This window comes from Cervus canadensis, chromosome 3 (assembly GCF_019320065.1).
Source record: "Cervus canadensis isolate Bull #8, Minnesota chromosome 3, ASM1932006v1, whole genome shotgun sequence".
NCBI classification, from domain to species: Eukaryota; Metazoa; Chordata; class Mammalia; order Artiodactyla; family Cervidae; genus Cervus; species Cervus canadensis.
Window position 1 is genome coordinate 113,588,688 of NC_057388.1, and position 21,162 is coordinate 113,609,849.

The 21,162-nt window shown below is 50.8% G+C and overlaps 1 protein-coding gene across 6 annotated transcripts in view; it reads right to left on the reverse strand.

Moving 5' to 3' along the window:
* The window catches only part of PRKAG2 (protein kinase AMP-activated non-catalytic subunit gamma 2), a 293,481-nt gene that overhangs the window by 164,489 nt on the left and 107,830 nt on the right, over window positions 1-21,162 (reverse strand). Inside the window, exon 1 of one of the 6 annotated variants that reach the window (XM_043464195.1) lies at window positions 2,826-3,341. The exons of the other annotated variants lie outside the window; for them this stretch is intronic. Coding sequence (XP_043320130.1) covers window positions 2,826-2,919 — 94 coding nt within the window. The 5' untranslated portion in view covers window positions 2,920-3,341. Of the gene's footprint in view, window positions 1-2,825; window positions 3,342-21,162 lie in introns of those variants that run through there. 6 annotated transcript variants of the gene reach the window in all.

The window sequence follows — 21,162 nt, forward strand, 5'->3', positions numbered from 1 at the left end:
AGGGAGGAAAGGGATCGGCTGGAAGGGAATTAAAAGAAAGCAAAATCCGGAAACAACGCTGCTGGAGAACCAGGAGTATCCGTGGAGTGACCCCATTTCAATCCATCCCATGACCAGCAATTCTCTAGTGAGAACCTATGATGCTTCAAGGCATCAGGGTTGGAAGATGGATGGAGAGCTTCCTTGGGGACGTGGTCCTTGTCCCTGAGAAGCCCGGAGGTCACTGAATAGGCAGTTGGGATGGTTTCAGATAGGAGTGGTTCAGTCTGGTCTTGGGGAAGGGGTAGGCGGCCCGCAGGGAGCTGGGAGGATGCTCGGTCCACATTCTGTTTTGTTTTATTTTCCTCTGATGTACCCACACCACACGTGACTGAGGGGCCAGCACCTGCTGCCTACCCCGGCTCAGCTGCTCTCACACTGGGACTCCGACAAAAGGAAAACTGGATACATGGGCCCTATCCCACAACCCAGAGGAAGGTTCTAGAAGACACTCTGATTTTCCTGACCCTGCGGTCAGAGCCGGTATTTGCATGTGAGCACTTGTAAAGCCTGGTCAACATGCAAATATTATTTTTGATTTCGGAAGCAGAACAAACAGGATGACAGATTTAAAACACAAGGGAGAAACCACTGTCTGGCAAATAACAGGCATTTTTTTTTCTTTTTTTGCTAATGGGCCCACCCATGCCCATGAGCAAAACCAGACTTTTAGTTAAATAACAGGTTTAGACTTAGCTCTATAGTAAATGAATGTTTATCACTTTATTATTTAAAAGAAGAGTCTTCTTTTCAAACCACATCTAATTAAGCCTGAAGATGAAGCTCCAGTACTTTGGTCACCTGATGCAAAGAGCCAATTCATTGGAAAAGAGCCTGTTGCTGGGAAAGACTAAGGGCAGGAGAAGAAGGGGACGACAGAGGATGAGATGGTTGGATGGCATCACCGACGCGATGGACATGAGTTTGAGCAAGCTCCGGGAGTTGCTGATGGACAGGGAAGCCTGGTGTGCTGCAGTCCATGGGGTCGCAGAGTCAGACATGACTGAGCAACTGAATGATGGCAACTAAGCCCAGGGTGTCTGTCATCCCCCACCTCCTCCCCTGCCATGTCAGGCTAGGCACTGCTCTCTAATTCCTTCACAAGATTGAAAACTCCCTGAATTTCAGAGCTGCTGTCTCCTTTACTTATCCTCCCCAGGGTTATCAGTGGCACACCAGGCCCATTAGAAGCTTCCGGAAGTAATTGTAAACTGGGTGTAGCAAGCGATGTCAGTAGGTTTTATGTTTACCTTTTTCTTTTCTTACTACAGGCACTGCCTTGGAGATACTGAAAGTTCAGTTTCCAACCCACTGCAATAAAGTGAATATCAGAATGGTGAAGGGAGCCACATGGATTTTCAGTTTCCAAGTGCATATATGATCACACAATAATGTAGTCTACTAAGTGTGCAACAGCATTATGTCTAGAAAACAATGTACATCCCTTAATTAAAATACTTCACTGCTTAAAAAAAATGCTAGTCATCATCTGACAACACAGGGGAGCCACAAACCTTTAATTAAAAAAAAAAAAATGCAATGGAATGAGGTATGCCTATATTCCAGGCTTCCCAGTTGGCTCAGTCAGTAAAGAATCTGCCTGCAATGCAGGAGATGCAGGCAGACCCAACTTCGATCCCTGGTTTGGAAAGATCCCCTGGAGCAGGGCAAGGCAGCCTGCTCCAGTAATCTTGCCTGGAGAATCCCGTGGACAGAGGAGCCTGGTGGGCTACAGTCCATGGGGTTGCAAGAGTCAGAGCTGAAGAGACTGAACATGCATGCAAGCCTATATTCCAGTTTCCATGTACTGCCAAGAAGTTTTGCCAAAGTCATTTCCCTACTACACAAAACGATTATTTTTGGCCACTTACCATGTTGCCTTCTACCCAAAGAACACAATTTAGTGCACCTGTCAGCTTCCCCATCTTGGTTACCACTGGGCTGTGTGAGTGGGGCTGCTATTCTGTCTTAGGATGGAGTGTTCAGAAATATCCTGTGTTCCACAAGCAGCAGCCTCCAGGGCAGGCAAACCCCCAATTCTGAGGAAGTCCACCACCTACTTTTGAGCGGGCAGCCTCGGGGAAGCCCTGGCTGCTTTGAAACCCACCTGCCCAACTCGAGCCAGACAGGGTGCCTCCCTCAAACCCGAAGGTCACTGTAACGACTGAAGTGTAGATGGTTGACCCCACGCGCCAGGCACACTGGTCCCGGCCCCCTGTAGAGCCTGGAGAGGCTGCAGAAGGTCCCAGAAGCCAGAGAGATCACACAAGGAGCTTCTCCCTCCCACCCCACCCCCAGCCCCGGGGACAAAAATCAAGGCAAGCGTTAACCCTTCCCTCCCACGTTAACCTTTGACCACCCGATGACAGCCGTGGGGCCAAGGAGGCGAGGGAAAGGCATCCTCTGTGATCTCGGGGATAGTTTTCTCTACACACGCACATCTAGTACTTCACAGCCGCCAACAACAGTTCCGGTCCATTCTTACTTTTCCCCAGGCCGCTGCTTTTGCCGAAATGAACGCCAGTCCCATTGATCACTCAACCTCATCAGGGCCAGTTAGTGAAGACAGCCTGGGGGAAAGCACTGCTGAGCAGCTCAGGACAGCAAGGGGGCAGGACTGTCTGTAAGGACACACATCCCCATCTGTCCCCTCTGCCTGACAGTCACACCCGCACACAGCTGTCACCTGGGTGGCTGTGTGTGCGCACACACACACACACACACACACACACACACACACTGGCCCTGGCGACCAGCAGAGGACTGGGCAAAGGGAAGTGTCCTACCGCAAAGGCCATGGGGCTCCGACTGCCGCCTCGCGGTGCTCCGGCTTGGGTCCTTGTGCTTTCTGTTGCCTCTGAGGCTGCCAAACCGCTTCATGGGGAGCCGGGCCGGGTGAGCATGCCAGGACTCGCAGGGGGCAGCGTCAGCCCCGGGTGCCTGGGGGCCAGGAGGGGCGCTGCATGGGCCGGCAGGCGTGGGGCCCGGGAGCTCAGAGACACGACCTGCGTGCTACAGCCACAGCCTGGGGTCCCCCAGCCAACGCCGGAGGGGTCGCCCGCGGGGCCAGCAGCCGCCAGACAGGCCGGGTGGTCCTCACCTCTGCACCCACCCGCTGGGGCCGCGGCAAAGCTGGAGCAGCCGCTGCCCTTAAGTAGGCAAGAAGCTGCCCCGGAAGCCCAGGCAGGTCTGTTTATATAGTTAAGGTCAGCCACACACTCAGGCGCTCGGGGCTTTTTCCTCCTGAAAACGAAAAAAAAAAGGGAGGGAAGACGAGCTAGGCAATCAGAGGAGGGCAAGGCCGGCCGGTCATGTGCGGGTCTGCCGAGGTCCCTTTAAAAAGACTGTAAAAGGAAACCACCCGGTCCAGACAATTCCTGGCACCGGTTGGCCACAGCGCATTCCCATCATGACATGACATCATACAACTATTTTGATTCATGTGTTCCAGGGCTCCCCGGGGTCAGCAGGCTCGGCTGCTTCTCGCTGAAGAAGCCGCAGGTCCCCGGGGCTGGAAGTCCCTGAATCTATTTCCCCTCGCGGCTCCCTGAGATGAAAGAAGCAAGGACCGCCTTTGAGGAGGGGACACGGGGTCTCCGGGGACCCACCAGGAGGGTCTCAAGCTCATGTCCAGTTTGAGCTGTGGACTTGCTAAGAACTGCAGAATGACAGAACCCAAGGGGACTTTAGAGAGTATGCGATCCAACTGCCTCCCATGACTGATGGGGAAACCGAGGCTCCGAAAGGGGGTATGATTTGCTCCAAGTCCTGTAACCAGTGGTTAGAATTCCAACTTCCTTGACCCCTAAGCCAAACCCCTGCCCTAATAAAAACAAGAAACTTCTAGTGTGCATGTGTTTTGCAACTAAAAATAAAACTTTAAAAAGACAGGGAAAAAATGTTCAATTCCTTTTGCTGATACCTTCACTAGACTAAAGGGACCTGCCACTAATTAGCTTTGTGACCCTGAGAAAGTCACTCCTCGTCTCTGGTCCCAGCTTCCTCCTCAAACCTAGGCGAGACCTGCTCATGTTAGGAATTCATCTCCTTCCAGAAGTCTGAACATCTAATGGCTCCTGGTCCTGCGTTTTCCTTCTGCTGAGACTGATGGAGATCCAGTGATCAAATCTTTGCAGCAGCATGCATTGAAGGAATGGAGGAAATAGGTCTTGCCCTCAAGCTATGTGAAAATGACTTGGAGAGACAATAATTCTATTATTATAAAATTATAATACTAACTGCATAAAATAGCGAAATGTGCTCAATGGCCAGTGGCCAGAATGGACAGTGTCATCAGCACAAATGGATAGACAGACAGGGGCCATCACATGACCCTGCTTGGAAAGCAGAGCTTGAGTTGGCCTTGAGGGCTGGGGGGTCTGGAGAAGAGAGGAGAGGCTGGGCCAGCATTGCACCTGTGGAGGAACCTACAAGTCACAGAACAAGTCGCAAAACCCACCTCCACTTGGGTTCTTCAGTGGAGTAGTGGATTGTTATCTGTGTTAAATATGGTAGCCCAAACTTAAGCTCTGAAAAAGTCTAAGAAGGTAGGTTTCGAAGTTTCATATTTAGATTTTCTCTTTTTAAAAGAGGAAATCTAACTTTTCCCTGGTAGCTCAGCTTGTAAAGAATCTGCCTGCATTGCAGGAGACCTGGGTTCAATCCCTGGGTTGGGAAGATCCTCTGGAGAAGGGAAAGGCTACCCACTCCAGTATTCTGGCCTGGAGAATTCCATGGACTCTATGTATAGTCCATGGGGTTGCAAAGAGTCGGACACAACCGAGCAACTTTCACTTTTTAAAAATATCAATTCAAGGACTTCCCTGGTGGTCCGGTGGCTAAGACTCTGCACTCCCTATGCAGGGAGCCCAGGTTCTATCCCTGGTCAGGGAACTGGACCCCACATGCCTCAACTAAAGATCCCATGTGTTGTAAGTAAGACACAGTGCAGCCAAACAAATAAAGTATTTTGAAAAATTAAAAAATCAATTCAGCATTTAAAAAAAAAATGGAAATGTTCTTCTGGTTTAAAAATGAAACAAAGCAGAGTTTCCTTAGAAAAGATTGCTAAACAAGAATTCTAGTAAGAAAGACACATATTTGATTAAAAGAAAAATGAAAGGCTTTGTCTAAAACAATGCAAGACTCTTATACTATATGAGAGACTATGTAGAAGGAGAAAACACTTCAAAGTCTAGCGACTAAAAGGGAAGAATGAGTTTAAATTCGTGAGGGAAATAAACAGCAACCTGGGCACGTACAATGATTCTGTACATAGTTTATACAGCCGTTCACTCACCAAGTAGTTATTAAACCTCTACCAAATGAGCAGGACAGATACTGATGGAGGGGATTAGTGCTATGAAAAATTCAAAGACATTCCTGTCCTCTAAGAATTATATTTTAATTAGTAAGATAATAAATACTGTTTGGGGAGTGCCTACCATATGTCAGCTGGAGTGCTGAATATGAATTTATTTCATCATCCCCAGAAACCTATGGGGCAAGTATTACTAACACCATTTTACTGAAAGTTGAATAACTCTTACTGTGCTATCTGCAGAGATGTGGATGGACCCAGAGACTCTCATACAGAGTGAAGTCAGAAAAACACATGTTGTATATTAACACATACATGTGGAATCTAGAAAAATGGTAGAGATGAACTTATTTGCAAAGCAGAAAGAGAGACACAGATACAGAGAACAAGCGTATGGGCTCCAAGGGGGCAAGAGGGCATGGAACGGACTGGGAGATTGCGACTGAGATCTATACCCTATCGATACTAAAGAAGGCTGAGCGCCGGAAAGATGATGCTTCTGAACTGTGGTGCTGGAGAAGACTCTTGAGAGTCCCTTGGACAGCAAGGAGAGTCAACCAGTCCATCCTAAAGGAAATCAGTCCTGAATACTCATTGGAAGGACTGATGCTGAAGCTGAAGCTCTAATACTTTGGCCACCTGATACAAAGAATGGACTCACTGGAAAAGACCCTGATGCTGGGAAAGACTGAAGGCAGGAGGAGAGAGGGGCGGCAGAGGATGAGATGGTTGGATGGCATCACCGACTCAATGGACATGAGTTTGAGCAAGCTCTGGGAGATGGTGAAGGACAGAGGAGCCTGGCGTGCTGCAGCCCACGGGGTCTCAGAGTCGGACACGACTGAGCGACTGAACAACATAAAACAGATAACTAATGAGAAACTCCTGTAGCACAGGGAACGCTACCCCGTGCTCTGTGGTGACCTAAACGGGGGGGGAAATGAGAAAAAGAGGAGATCCATGTACACACAGAGCTGACTCACTGGGCTATACAGCAGAAACCAACACGACGCTGTAAAGCCACTATACGCCAAGAAAAAATAAACACATAAAGTTGAGTAAGTCTCTGCAGGGCCAGAGCCCACTGCTGCTGCCCAGCTCTGGGCTCCACAACTCTGGATTCGTCCCATAGGAGCATCTGATGCCTTCGGAGAGGAGAGTCCGGGCATGCAGTGCAGGCAGGGTGGAGGAAAGAATCCCCGGGTCCTTCAGGGTCACGGTTCTGTGACTGAGATGGCTACAGAATATTCTGAAAAGACACAGTAGAACTGGCCTGATCGAGCAAAAAGTCGTTTGAGGCCCAGAACAGTTCTCTGTCCCACAGGACGGACCCTGGGGAGCTCTGGATGGATGGAGCTGAGGAGCAGGGTTAAATGCAGCTCTAAGACAAGCCTGGGAGATGAGGAAGGATTGGGAAGCCTGGCGTGCTGCAGTCCATGGGGTCACAAGGAGTCAGACACAACTGAGTGACTGAACAACAATAACAAAACAAATGATGCCAGACACCACGACCTTGACGACAGATACAAGGCCCCAGCGAGACCCGGACTTCACCGACATGTACCTTTGACCTCACTCAAAATGCTCTTCCCAGGGTCAGCTTCACCCAAGAGCAGAGAAGAAGGCAGCAGGCGACACTGGACTTCCAGGGTGGAGACACAGGGCGTGCGGGAAATGCTGATCAGGCAGCCCTGGGGTGGGGTGGGGGGCAGGGAGGACTAAACTGCAGGGTCTGCCACTTGCTGTGGTGCAAACCTCCCGCCTTGGTCCATTTCAGGGCACCGGTGGGGCACGGATGGGCTTGCAGAATTCCCAGACATTTTACAATTGGCTCTCTTAGCACTGCGTCTCCCTGTTTGATTCATATTTGCCTGAAATTCCTTAGCTTGGGACAACACCTTTGCACAACTGAGATGCGTGCAGACCACACAGGGTGAGGCGACACTCAGGCTGCAGGTTGAGTGACAAGGACCCTTCCTTCAGGACCTCTGACCTCGGGGCTGGGAGCTGCGGCCACTGTCAGGAAGACCAAACACCCCTTCGTCATGGTTTCCGCCGCCGATGGTCCCAAATGAACGAGAGGTGAAGCCCTTCATGGGATTGTGACTCAGCCGGCAAGAACACATCCTCATGGAATGCTTTCCACACTTGGGGGATTTTTTAAAGGGAAGGGCTGAAAAAGAAGGAACTAGTGGGTTCCACGATGGAACTGTGTTTTATTTTGTTTGGCCCCACCATGTGGCACTTGGATACCTTTGTTTCCTGACCGGTGATCAAACCCACTCTTCCTGAAGCAGAAGTGTGGGATCTTAACCACCGGATCACCAGGGAAGTCCCGGAAACTGTGTTTAAAATGTATTGCTGGAGTATATTATACAAATCACTCTCTTGCTTGGTGCTATACTGGGAAGCCTGGAATAGGAGACTTTCAAACTGTAATGAGGACAGTTTTCAAACTGTGGTGCTGGACCAGACTCTTAAGAGTCCCTTGGACAGCAAGGAGATCCAACCAGTCCATCCTAAAGGAAATCAACCCTGAACATCCATTGGAAGGTCCAATGTTGAAGCTGAAGCTCCAATACTTCGGCCACCTGATGTGAAGAGCCAACTCACTGGAAATAACACTGATGTTGGGGAAGATTGAAGGCAGGAAGAGAAGGGGGTGACCGAGGATGAGATGGTTGGATGGCATCACTGACTTGATGGACATGAGTTTGAGCAAACTCCGGGAGAGAAGCACACCACTCAGCACTCAGAGAAGGCGCCACTGCCGAGGGAGGTTCAGCCTTGAACATTTCTCATTTTTCCTTACTGTTATTATTAGGGGACAGCCAGAAATCCAGGGGAGGGTGGACAGCTCCTCGGGGAGCCTGGCCGGCCTGGCCTTCTGATGGGGGTGGGGGACAGTGGGCCTGTCTCCACGGCTACTGTCTGCAGTCAGGGCCTCCTAATGCACACGCTGGGGCAGGCGGGTAGAGGGCCAAAGGGTGCTGAGCATCGTCCACAGTGTCCACACGGACAGTTGACAAGTCCTGCCGGAGCTCCAGCTGGAAGCCCAGGGTGGACCCCTTTACTGGGACAGAGCTGCCTCCTGGTTCGGCCCCTGTCCCCTGTGCTGTGGGAACGGGCCTCCCAGGTCAGCAGCCGATAGCTGGGTGGAGCACGTTGACTCCGTTTCACCGAGACGGTCACTGGAGGCCTGGATGCGAGGCTGAGGTGGGGGGCTGAGACCCCGTGCAGACCTGTCCTGCTTGTCACCCCCGTGTCCAGACACACCCTCATCTTGGGCCCCCAGTCCAGGCCTGCAGGGCTGAGGAGGGCTGCTGGCAGGCAGGTGCACCCCGTGTAGACCAAGATCCCCCCTAGGGACCAGCGGCACAGCTGGGCTGGCATCCCGCCAGTTTGCTCCCCCCGTGAGACCTGGGTTCGATCCCTGGGTTGGGAAGATGCCCTGGAGAAGGGAAAGGCTACCCACTTCAGTATTCTGGCCTGGAGAATCCCATGGACTGTATAGTCCATGGGGTGGCAAAGCGTCGGACACGAGTGAGCGACTTCACCTTTTCACTTTCATCTCATGGCATTTGGGACCCCCAGCCACCCACCCCACCCCACCAGGCTGCCTCTTCTGGGTTCGATGCTGGAAAAGGAAAGGAAGACGGACCCACTGCCAATGCACTCGGAAGCTTTGCGGGTCACGTGACGGTACCTGAAAAGCACAGGACCCCTGAGAGGCCGCAGGCCAAACCAAACCCCAGTTATGTAAGAGGCTCTGGTGGGGGGGCCCCCTCAGACGGCAGGCGGGCCGCACACCAGGGAGCACAGAGCTGCTGGCGCTCTCCGGCTGGTTGCAAAATACCGTGTCAGATTTCATGGAAAGTTCTAAAGGTCACCGCGGCACTTGACTCTGAGTGAGACTGTGTGTCACCTCCCCGGGGCTTCCTCTCCTCGTCCCCAGAGCTGTTTGTGAGGCCGAGGCTCCCGGGCGACGGTCCCTGCCCCGACTCAGATGCCTACATGTCGCCCCACACGCCCACTGTCACGCACGCCTCCCGGCTCCTCCTGGAACTCTGAGCGACGAGAGGGTGATTTTTCCGGCAAAGACAAAGCACCTCGACTTGGAATAGTTCAAGTCACGTCAGTGGCGTCTAAACCCAGTGACATCAGGGGCAGCTTGATTTAAACAAATACCGGAAAGGATAGAAAAAAGCAAAAACCAACGGCAGTCATGATTTTTAGCACGCCAAAGTACAGCACCCCAACAGGAGGGAATCCCCAGGTGTTCTTAAACTCTAATGCTCCACGGAAGAACCCAGCGCGTGCCTCACTGAATCCCTTCTTGTGGGCCCTGTAGTGCCCCAGGGGTCTCTCACCAGGCCAAAGGCTCTGATGGTTCCAAAGACAAGAGCTGATGCGATCTGCTCTGACTCCAGCTTTCAAATTGGCCCCGGGGTGAAGCCCGGACCCAAGGCCACAGAGCAAGGGCTTGCAAACACTAGATTCCACAGGGTCGAGAGGTCGAGGGTCTGGCTTTTCTGTTTACTTCTTCCTCTAAGTTATGTCTTAGGGAGGTCAGAAGGCTACCAGAATGTGTAAAACCCTTGTGCAGGGGTGAAGACCTGTGAACTCACAGGCTCGGCAGAAAGCCACAGTGCGGCCTACCCGGGCCCTTGTCTCCCAGGCAACCAAGCACCATCTCCATTTTCTGGAATCCGGGGCTTTCAGGAGAAATTTGAAAAGTGTTGCAGTGGTAAAGAATCTGTCTTCAGCCAGTGCAGGAGACACAAGAGAGGCAGATACGATCTCTGGGTCAGGAAGATCCCCTGGAGAAGGGCATGGCTACCCACTCCAGTATTCTTGCCTGGAGAATCCCAAGGACAGAGAAGCCTGGTGGGCTATAGTCCAGGGGGTCACAGAGAGTCGGACATGACTGAAGCAACTTGATCACGTAGGAGAACCCCTCCTGCTTCAGCACTTCCTTCAGCTGGAAACCACTAGCTTAGAATATGAGGCCTGGGTGGAGATTTGCTTGAAAAATGAAAGATTTCCTTATGAATCGTGACATATATGCCCCGAGACAATACACAGAAAGGTTTACAAGACTCGGGTCAGACACCGCACCGCAACGCAGTTACCGGCATCAGTTCTGAGCTGCTCGGCTTCTTCACCCTCATTCTTCCCATAAGAAAAAAAAAATCACAATACAGCCTGAGCCCATGTCATAGGGAAACCAAATGAGATAAAGTAGGAAAAACACCCTGTCAGCCGCAGAGCGTTTTAAACACCAAACAGCATCGTCTGGACCTTAAACCAATCCAGAGGGCTGCCATGGGGCTCACAGGGCTTCACCTGGAGAGCCCGTCTCCGAGGCCGCCTCTGCTCCGCAGTGGCTGGCGCAGGGCTGGCTGCCCGGGCTCTGCAAGGGGGACAGTGTGGAGCACTTGGACGTGAACTGGGAGCACCACGTGTCTGCAGTTCCTCTTCCAGCTGAACTGAGTCAGAGGTGCTCGCACAGAACCCCCGCTCACGAGCCAAAGGCACTGCATTTCTCGAATGGGGAGCCAAGGGACCTTCCTCCTGATCATTTACTCGTTTCAAACAACACGCACAAAGAACCCCGGTTTCTTAGCAGCACGTTTTGATCAGGGAGAGCCTGGGTGCTGCTGTTCAAGGCAAAATTCCACCGCAAAGCGTGCAGCAGGAACGCGGAAGGAAGGACCTGGGGCAGGGTGGCCAGAAGTCCTTCAGTCCTTCCTTGGTACCCCAGCGGCTAAGACTCCACTTCCAAGCAGGGGGTGCAGGTTCCATCCCTGGTCAGGGAACTGAGATCCCACGTGCCACGCGGCGTGGCCAAAAGTTACCAAAAAAAAAAAAAGGGCCCTTCAGTCTGTAAGTCTGCAAACAGTCTTCACACCTCAGGGGCAGCAGGACGCGTCCATCCCAGGGAATCTGGTAAGGACCCCAGGTCGTCGATAAAGAGTGAGATGATAATTAGTATCTTTTGAATAAGAAAATTGCAAAGTGTCTGAGGCACCAAACACTTGAAAAGATGCAGGTTTGGGTGCTCAAAGGCCTATGTTTCTGATGTCTAGGAAGTTCATTTCCATGCTGGTTCTCGAGGTTAACCAAATATAAAAAAGATGTTTTATAATTTAGATCGTTTGCTGATTCAGGTGGGCCTCACCCTCAGTGAATCAGATCTTACCATAATCACTGACATCTCTCACCTCAAACCCTGCTGACGGCATCATTCTCCTTGAGGGCAATATTGTCTCTAAGGTGGTGAAAACTGACTTTGGGGTGGTGGGCGGACAGCCTCTTTTTATATATAAAGCACAGTTTCATGCAACACAAATAATATGTAGTATATCTGTTTTATTAAAATTGTAAGGGGGTGATTAAAATGCCTAAAAAGATTCCTGAGGGGGTGATAGAAAGAAAAGATTGATTAATTTTAAAAAAAGAAAAAGAAAAGGAGAACAGAGGGAAATTGAGGAAGATGTGGGAAAGACAGTATTCATCCCCCACTGTGATAAGACCACATGCAAGGTTTGTCACCAAAAAACTGTACCACAGTTGAAGACGTACATAATTTAAAGAGGTCTTTTATGGCTTTTGGCGGAGTGGGGCTAGGACCTTTCCATACCGATCATTTTGCATTCCTTGATTTTTCTTTTTTAAAAAACCATGTGATTGAACTACTTCACTGAAAACTAAAATGTAAAGAGGAGAAAACAAAAGAAAAACAACAACAAAATCTAACAAACAGCAATTAGTGTTTTCAGCAGAAAAAAAAAATCAGCAAAGCACCTCTTAAGGCAATTGTTTTAGCAAATGCTTAAAAAAACAAAGATGAGGGACAGTGTTGGAACCAGCACCTCTCCCAGGCCATCGGCTCTCGTTTTAGCCCACCCTGTCCTCGGGGATGACCTAGGAGAACTTGTCATTCACCAATGTCCTAGAGCCCAGCTTCCTGGCCTTTAGGTGACCTGGAGCTGGTCGAGGGTCCTCCGGGGTCAGAGGGTGAGGAGGACGGCGTGGGCAGAGGAGGAGGCCTTGCAGCCCTCTCTACCAAACAGAAATGCTGGGAGGAAACCCGACTCGCTGCGGTCAAGCAGGAAAACTTCGAGGGTCAGAAGATGAAACCCAGACACAGATGCTCCAGAGAACTTGCTGTTTCTTCTCTTCCCTCACTCAAGGCTTTAAGTGACCACCAGGCCCTCAGCCAGCCTTTCCTGACGAGGTGGGTGACCCTGCGACAATGCCCTCGTCCACCGGCCTGGCCTGGCCTCTCAGCCTCCCTGGAGAGGCTCATTCCTGGAATCACTGACCTGTGGTCAGGGGCAGCCACCTCCTGGGGCCCTGCTCCCCATTCTTCACGCCAACAAGTCTGAGGGTCTCTACAGGCCAGGTACCAAGGAGCAGCACATTAAGTAATTCTGGTCACCAAAACCTTGCTGTCATCGAAATTAAAAATTTTTTAGGACTTCCTTGGTGGTCCAGTGGCTAAGACTCTGCAATCCCAATGCAGGGGCCAGGGTTTCATCCCTGCTCAGGGAACTAGATCCCACGCGTCACAACTAAGAGTCCCCAAGCTGCATCTAAAGACCCCGAGTGCCGGAAATAAGACCCAGTGCAGTCAAATAAATAAATACTAAGACATTTTTATGCATATCAAAGGATACTATTAAGAGAGTGAAAAAACCCACAGAAAAGGAGAAAATATCTCCAAATCATATATTTGATAAGTGTCTAGTATCCAGAATATACAAAGAACTCCTACAATTCAACAGAAAGACAACCCAGTTAAAACGATAGACGTTTTCCCAAAGAAGACATGTACGTGAAAAGATGCTCAGTGTCATTAAGGAACAGCAAATCAAAACCACAATGAGACGCCACTTCAGATCGACTAGGAAGGCAATAATACTAATAACAGCAACAGATGGAAAATAACAAGTGTTGGAGCGGATATGGAGAAGTGAAAACCCTCATCCGTTGCTGATGAGAATGTAAAATGGTGTGGCCACTGTGGAAAACAGTTACATCATTCCTTACCACGTTAACCAGGATAATCAAATGACCCAGAAATTCCACTCCTAGGTATCTACGCAAAAGAACTGAAAACAGGTGTCTAAACAAAACATGTATGCGTGACTGTTCATGGCAGTACTAGTCACACAAGCCAAAAGGAGGAAACCACCCAAGCGTCTACTGATGGAAGAACGGACAGACAGCACGTGGTCTGTCCACAGGATGGAATATTATCCAGCCACGAAAAGGAATGGAGTTCTGACATACTCTACACCATGGACAAATCTTCAAAACAATATGCTCAGTGAGAGAAGCCAGGCACAGAAGGCCACATTTTGTGTGATTCCATTTAAACAAAAATTCCAGATCAGGCAAATCCATAGACAAAAAGCAGATCCGTGTGGCCAGGAGCTGAGTGGAGGAGGGTGAGTGTGGAGCAATGGTTACTGGTACGAGGTTTCTGCTGGGGTGATGAAAAAGTTTTAGAACAGAAGAGGTCAACTACAGTAGATACTAGAGGAAAAGAACGGTAAATTCTATTGGGTTGGTCAAAAAGCTCATTCAGGTTTTCCTGTAACAAAAAGATAGCCCAGTTAAAAATGAAAGACATTTTTCCAAAGAAGACATGTGTGTGAGTGAAAAGAGGCTCCTTGTCATTCCTGATGGAATTTCTGGCCAACCCAATACAACCTGGGTTTAGGGAAAGATTTCCTACTGATGTTTAAGTGCTGTTGAGGGGCCACTTTCATGTCTCCTGAGAATCTTCTATTCATGTTTCTTGCTATATCAGCTCAAAGATACCATGTTTATATATTTTTACAGCGATATAACACTCTACCATGTGGATGCGTGGATGCACCTTCTTTATCTTATCTAAGTACTCTCCTAAATTAAGCGTATTTCCAGCATGTCTGTTGAGAAGGCCTAGAAGCTGTGATATCACAGTTGCAATGAACATACTTCGGCCCTTATTTCTAAATACTATTCATCACCTGAAAATAACAAGGACTCTCTGGAGAAATGGCTGATTGGAGGGCTGGGGCGGGGAAAGTTCAGGTGAGGCTGGACGGTTTTGCTGCAGAAAATAAGAAGTGTGTGCATGAACATGACTTAGTGATTGAACAACAAGAGTGTGCTGCTGGGGACAGACCCAGGACAGAGGGACCAGCCCGAAGGGGCTCCTGCCGGCCAACAGGACAATCTGAACATCAGAATATGATAGGACAAACTGCAACCTGTTGACTAAAACATGAGCCCATGATATATACGTGCCTACAAACATAAGGCAAAAAGGAAAATTTCTTCCTTCATAGGAATTCCAACCAACATAGAACTAATGATCATGTAAGAAAATAGCCCGCCCACCACCACAGTAATAATTCAGGCAGAATAAATGACTGATGCTAAAATCAGCAAGTGAAAGCTGGATGAGAAAGAAGATATTTACATAATTCTAAAGGAGATCTCCATGAAATCTTTACTGCTTACAAAGGGGAAAGGAATAACTTTCTTAACTGGGGTAGATGCCTCCTCTAACCAAGTGATCAGTTAGTGACACCCAGAACAGATCATCATGGCATCCCACGCTCCCCACAATGAGGCCAGCACAGGACACTGGACGCATAGCCTCGTGCCCAGCCAGCCAACCTGAATTGAATCCCAAGGAAACTTCAGACAAACCACAGTGAAGGACGTCAGACAAACCACAGTGAAGGACATCAGACAAACCAGAGGGAAAGACGTCAGACAAACCAGAGAGAAGGACAGTCTGTGTGTGGTCTTGAAAAATGTCACAAAGACAAGATTGGGGGCAGCAAATCAAGAGGGATGGAGGAGACGGGACACCCGAACCAGCGTGGGACGTGGGCCTCCTCTTCTGAAAACATCACTGAGACAATCTGTGAACCGAGAATAAAGTCTGCAGCTTAGCGAAGACAGTTGTATTAATGTTAATTTCCTGGTTTTGATAGTTAAACTGCAATTGGAAGAATGTCCCTGTTTTTAAGACATGAAGTATTTAGGGGCCAAGGACATTGTGACTGCAGCTTGCTCTTGATGGTTCAGATTTCATATACACACACACAAATACATATTTGATTGAGAAGTGGGAGCGGATATAAGCAAATGTGGTCACAAAACGTTAACACTGGGGCATCTAGATGAAAGGGGTGGGAGAACGCTTTCTACTGTTCTTGTAACTTTTATATAAGTTTGAGATTTTCAAAATAAAACATGATTTTTAAAGAGAAATTAACCAATAGTCAGAGATGGGCTTCCCTGGTGGCTCAGTGGTAAAGAATTCGCCTGCGAATGCAGGAAAGTGAAGCAAAAGTCTCAGTCATGTCCGGCTCTTTGCGACCCCATGGACTGCACGGTCCATAGAATTCTCCAGGCCAGAATACTGGAGTGGTAGCCTTTCCCTTCTCCAGGGGATCTTCCCAACCCAGGGATCGAACCCAGGTATCCCGCACTGCAGTCAGATTCTTTAACAGCTGAGCCACCAGGGAACGTGGGTTCAATCCCTGATCCCTGATCTGTGCTCCCCAGCCAAGAGAAGCCACCACAACTAGCGAGCAGCCTCTGCCTGCCTCCATCAGAGAAAAAACCCTCACAGCATCGAAGACCCAGCAGGGCCAAAAATAAATACACAGAACTATTTTTTTTTTTTTAAAGAAGCAGTCAGAGCAAGAATGTAGGGACTTCCCTGGTGGTCCAGAGGTTGAAACTCCATGCTCCCAATGCAAGGAGGACTGGATCCATCCCTGGTTGGGGAACTAAGAACTTGCATGCTGCCTGGCGAAGCCAAAATAAATAAATTTAAAAGAAGTGTTATCTAAAAACAAAAAAATCCAGTGTTTGAGGGCATCTCCTTTTACTGTGTCGCATGGTATAGAATTATCGCCAGAGCAGCGCCGAGAGGACCGGAGAGCTCTACAGGTTGCTGAGGGAAAGGAGATTTTTTTCCCCGAAGCTTCTCCCAGATGACAACATTGAAGGCAGTGCCCTGCAGCCCGACCCAAGCAGGCTGGTCCGTGTTTCTCTGCGTGGTGGCCAGCAGAGGGCGCTCTCGCCGGGGACCACACGGGTGCCCGGCCACATAGCTCTGCCATGCGCTGGCTGAACTTTTCAGGAAACTCGGATGCCACACATACTTTTCCTTTCTTTGCGGGCAGGCAGGATGAGTCACGTTTTTTTTCTGAAGTCTGCAGAGCCACGGGATCGGGACCTAAGCAGCTGCCCGGATCCAGAGGGCTCTCGCCTGGGCGGTGGACCGAGGATGGGGCCCTGAGCCCCGGGATCGGGCAGGGAGGATCTCGCTCAGCGGGGCGCAGGGTAGGACTCGTGTGGCTTCAGATTGTAAACAACCAGCGGGGCCAGGGCCGTGGGGACCAGTGGCCACCAGCAGTCCCGGGGCCTGCCTCCTCTCCCAGCTCACGGGCAGCCTCACCCTGAGCCCGGACCCCGTCTCCAGGCCCGTGCACCTGTTCATCCATGCATCCAGTCTGCCCTGCCTTCCCTCCAACGGCCGCTGTCAAGCGGGACATCAGGGCGAGAGCGGAGGGCGGGGCAACACCTGAGATGGACAGCGGCGGGTGTGCCTTAGGGACGCTCTCCGGATCAACATCCACAAGGAGGGGAGGAGGAGGACTGGGCCGGGGGCCAAGTGCAGAGGCCACGAAGACCCAGCCAGGCCCTCCCACCTAGAAAGCTTGGAGTGGGGACAAGCCTCAGAGCTGTCCAGAGCGGGCTGCGGGGCTGGTCCTTGACAGCCAGGCACCTTTGAGGACCCAGTCGCCAGGAGGCCAGGTGGGCAGTACAGGCTGCGGTCAGTGCCAGCCCAGGGCCAGAGCATGGAGGGCGTGGCAAGACCAGATTTTCACTCGAGTGGATCGGGGAGGCACTGAGGGGTCAAAAAGGGGGCGAGATGGCCGCCATCTGTTAAAACGGGGGTCAACCCTGCTGACCGCCTGCTTCTGTAAATAAGCATTCACGGGACACAGTTTACATTCAATCTGGGGCTGAGTCATGGCAGCACAGACCTGGTGACCCACAAGGCCTAAAACATTTCCCATCTGGCCTTTATAGCAAGGGGATTCCCTTGTGGCTCAGATGATAAAGAATCTGCCTGCAATGCGGGAGACCTAGGTTTGATCCCTGGGTGGGGAAGAGCCCCTGGGGAAGGGAAAAGCTACCCACTCCAGGAATTCTTGCCTGGAGAATTCCATGGACAGAGGAGCCTGGACAGAGGGCTACAGTCCACAGGGTCACAAAGAGTCAGACATGACTGAGTGACTTTCACGTCCCTTTTATAGGAAGAGTTTACCAGTTCAGTTCAGTTCAGTCGCTCAGTCGTGTCCGACTCTTTGCGACCCCATGGACTGTAGCACACCAGGCCTCCCTGTTCATCACCCACTCCCAGAGTTTACTCAAACTCATGCCCATTGAGTCGGTGATGCCATCCAACCATTTCATCCTCTGTCATCCCCTTTTGCCTTCAATCTTTCCCAGCCTCAGGGTCTTTTCCAATGAGTCAGCTCTTCGCATCAGGTGGCCAAAGTATTGGAGTTTCAGCTTCAACATCAGTCCTTCCAATGAATACTCAGGACTGATTTCCTTTAGGATGGACTGGTTTACCAACCTTGCTTTAAAAGACCCCCTCCCCACATCATCTCCGAGGGTGGCTCCCACGGGGTCCGAGAGCCCCGAGACCCTCCCCGGCTCTCACCCCCATGTCTACAGCATTCAGCCGCACGGCTGAGCGCACATGGTTTGCACTAGAGTAAACCTGTATTCGCTCACCTGTATATGCTCAGAGGCCACTCCCAGGAGGCTGCCAGACCCCCAGGGAGGAGCCCAGGCCTGGGATCGTGCCTATACCAGGAGGGACCAAGAGCCCCAAAGGGTTGCCAACTTAGAGGAGAAGAAAATGTGCAGAAGCAAAGAACGTCAGGTCCAGGAGGCCAGAGGACGGGTCAGCGGGCGGGCCAGAAAGCTGACGTGTGAAATGGGTGAGAAGGGGAAGGCTGCCTGTCCTGGTACGGGGCTGGGAGGATAGAGATTTAGGCTGCGATCCGTGGGTCCCAACTGAGCGACTCCCCGGGGGTTCAGCTGTAAAGAATCCGCCTGCAATGCAGGAGGCCCAGGTTTGATCCCTGGGTTGGGAAGATCCCCTGGAGGAGGGCATGGCAACCCACTCTGGTATTCGTGCCTGGAGAATCCCATGGATAGAGGAGCCTGGCGGGCTACCGTCCATGGGGTCACAAAGACTGAAGCGACTCAGCACAGCCAAGCTGTTGGGTGAAGCTCTCTGCTGACCACCTCTGAGCCGATTCGAGGCAGCGGTCAGGGCGCCTTTTGTCTCCTGGCATCTTCTCCCCCGGGGCCTTCCCAGCTCCCTGGCGTGGGCATGAAGACCCCGCTCAGCAAGCATCAAACATGGGGATCCGGTGAAGGAAGCCGTGGGCTGGGCGGATGACGAGGACATCCTTCCAGAACTGATTCCTGTGTGTGGGGGTGACACCAAGTTTCCACTAAGAACCTCGGCCTCTGGTGCCCTGACAGGGGCTTCCTCACGGTGGTGCTGGGGGACAGACCTGGGCAGTCTGCCCTGCCATCCTGGCCTCGGCACGTACATCACCCAGAGGCATCTCTGGGGGTTGGCACCTCGCCCTTGGCACCCCTCCCCACTCCTCACTGGGCCCGGCCCTGCTGGGTGCTCAGGGGGGTGACCCTTGGCCTCTGGCTGGGGGAGGGCAAGGCCTTGGGCAGTGCATCTGACCCCCCATCCCCGCACCCCAACCCTGCCAGACAGGGGTCACTCCCAGTCCCTCTCCCACCAGGGACGCAGAGGGGTCATCATGAATCCCTGGATGCCCCACCCCCCCGACTCTTGCTTGGCTTCTCAGCTCCTCCCTCACCCTTATAATCACGTCATCATTCAGTTGCATCTGTTTAAAAATTACAAGCATTACATAAAATTAAAAATAAAGTTGATACTTATGATCAGTTCAGTTCAGTCACTCAGTTGTGTCTGACTCTTTGCGACCCCGTGGACTGCAGCACACCAGGCCTCCCTGTCCATCACCAACTCCTGGAGTTTGCCCAAACTCATGTCCATTGAGTCAGAGATGCCATCCAACCATCTCATCCTCTGTCGTCCCCTTCTCCTGCCCTCAATCTTTCCCAGCATCAGGGTCTTTTCCAATGAGTCAGCTCCTCGCATCAGGTGGCCAAAGTATTGGAGTTTCAGCTTCAGCATCAGTCCTTCCAGTGAACATTCAAGACTGATTTCCTTTAGGATGGACTGGTTAGATCTCCTTGCAGTCCAAGGGACTCTCAAGAGTCTTCTCCAACACCACAGTTCATCAATTCTTTAGCACTCAGCTTTCTTTATAGTCCAACTCTCACATCCATACATGACTACAGGAAAATTATAGCTTTGACTAGACGGACCTTTGTTGGCAAAGTAACATCTCTGCTTTTTCATGTGCTGTCTAGGTTGGTCATAAATTTTCTTCCAAGGAGTAAGAGTCTTTTAATTTCATGGCTGCAGTCACCATCTGTGGTGATTTTGGATACTTATGATAGGCCTTTTTACAAAGGATTTCATTAAGAAACCTCCATGAAGAACTGTGTTTTGAGTTAACAAGTTTTAAGCGTCCTATTCAAACCAACTTTAAGTAAAAACTTGATGGCGTCATCAAAACCAGGTTGATAGACAAGTTCCAACCTGCTGGTCACTGAAACAGCCTCTCCAAGAGAGGATTGGTGTTGGCGTGGAGGTTCTGATGGGTAACCAGCCTTGATGCCCAGACCCAAGTGCCAGGGACCAAATCCCCCACGTCTGACCCTGCTCTAGACTGGGGCACACGGGCCCTGAGCCCTTGGCATGTGAATCGGAGACTCGGAGGCTCCAAACTAAAAGCTTAAAAGCCCAAGTTCATTCCTCCACACACAGTGCAAAACTCTTGGCATTTTATAGGAAAACAGACTTTTATTTGAAAAATAAACTCCAGTTGCTGGGAGAGAAAAGAAGAGCGGTCTGTGATCCAAAGCGGAGAGGAGTAAGGAAGCACACAAGTTTTACAAGTTCAGTAAACCTCCTGGGAAGCTCATTCGCATTTCAAACGGCTCTCAGTACATCCTTTGATCAGACCCACACACCAGGAGCGGGGTTTAAAGAAGTGAGATGTGAATAACCCAGAATTAGGGTCATCCACAATAGAACGTTCATATTTTAACTATGAACAGAAAACTAAATGTATTCAGGGTGTTTGAAGTACATATGGCCTGGGTCGCGGCTGTGAGCTGGTCTGAGAAACAAGTTCAAACGTCAAGCATCTGGCATCTCTGGCAAAGACCCCAGCGCGTCCTTCCAACCTTGCTGGTCCTCTGGGCCCCGAAGTTCCCAGCCAGACTCCTCGCTCTGCAGGCAGGCGATCCACGTCCATCCTGCTGTTTATGACCCTCTAGGGTGGCACTTCCCAAAGTGCAAGCACAGCCCCACGCCTGCCCCCTGGGGTACCCCGCCGTGTGGGTCAGAGGCGACGTGCTGGTACCACCAACAATGAGAGTCGAGTCGAAAATAGCGCACAGAGGCCAGGGTAAATATTGTTTCATGAGAAATGGTTTTTAGCCGTCCATGTGACTGTGCTGGGTTACGATATAAAATGTCTTTCTGACTGCGGGCTGCAACAAAGCAGCTTCAGACCAGGGTTGTGACCATGCTTCATGGCCTCACTGAACGCCCCAGGCTTCCCGCTTCCCCGCTG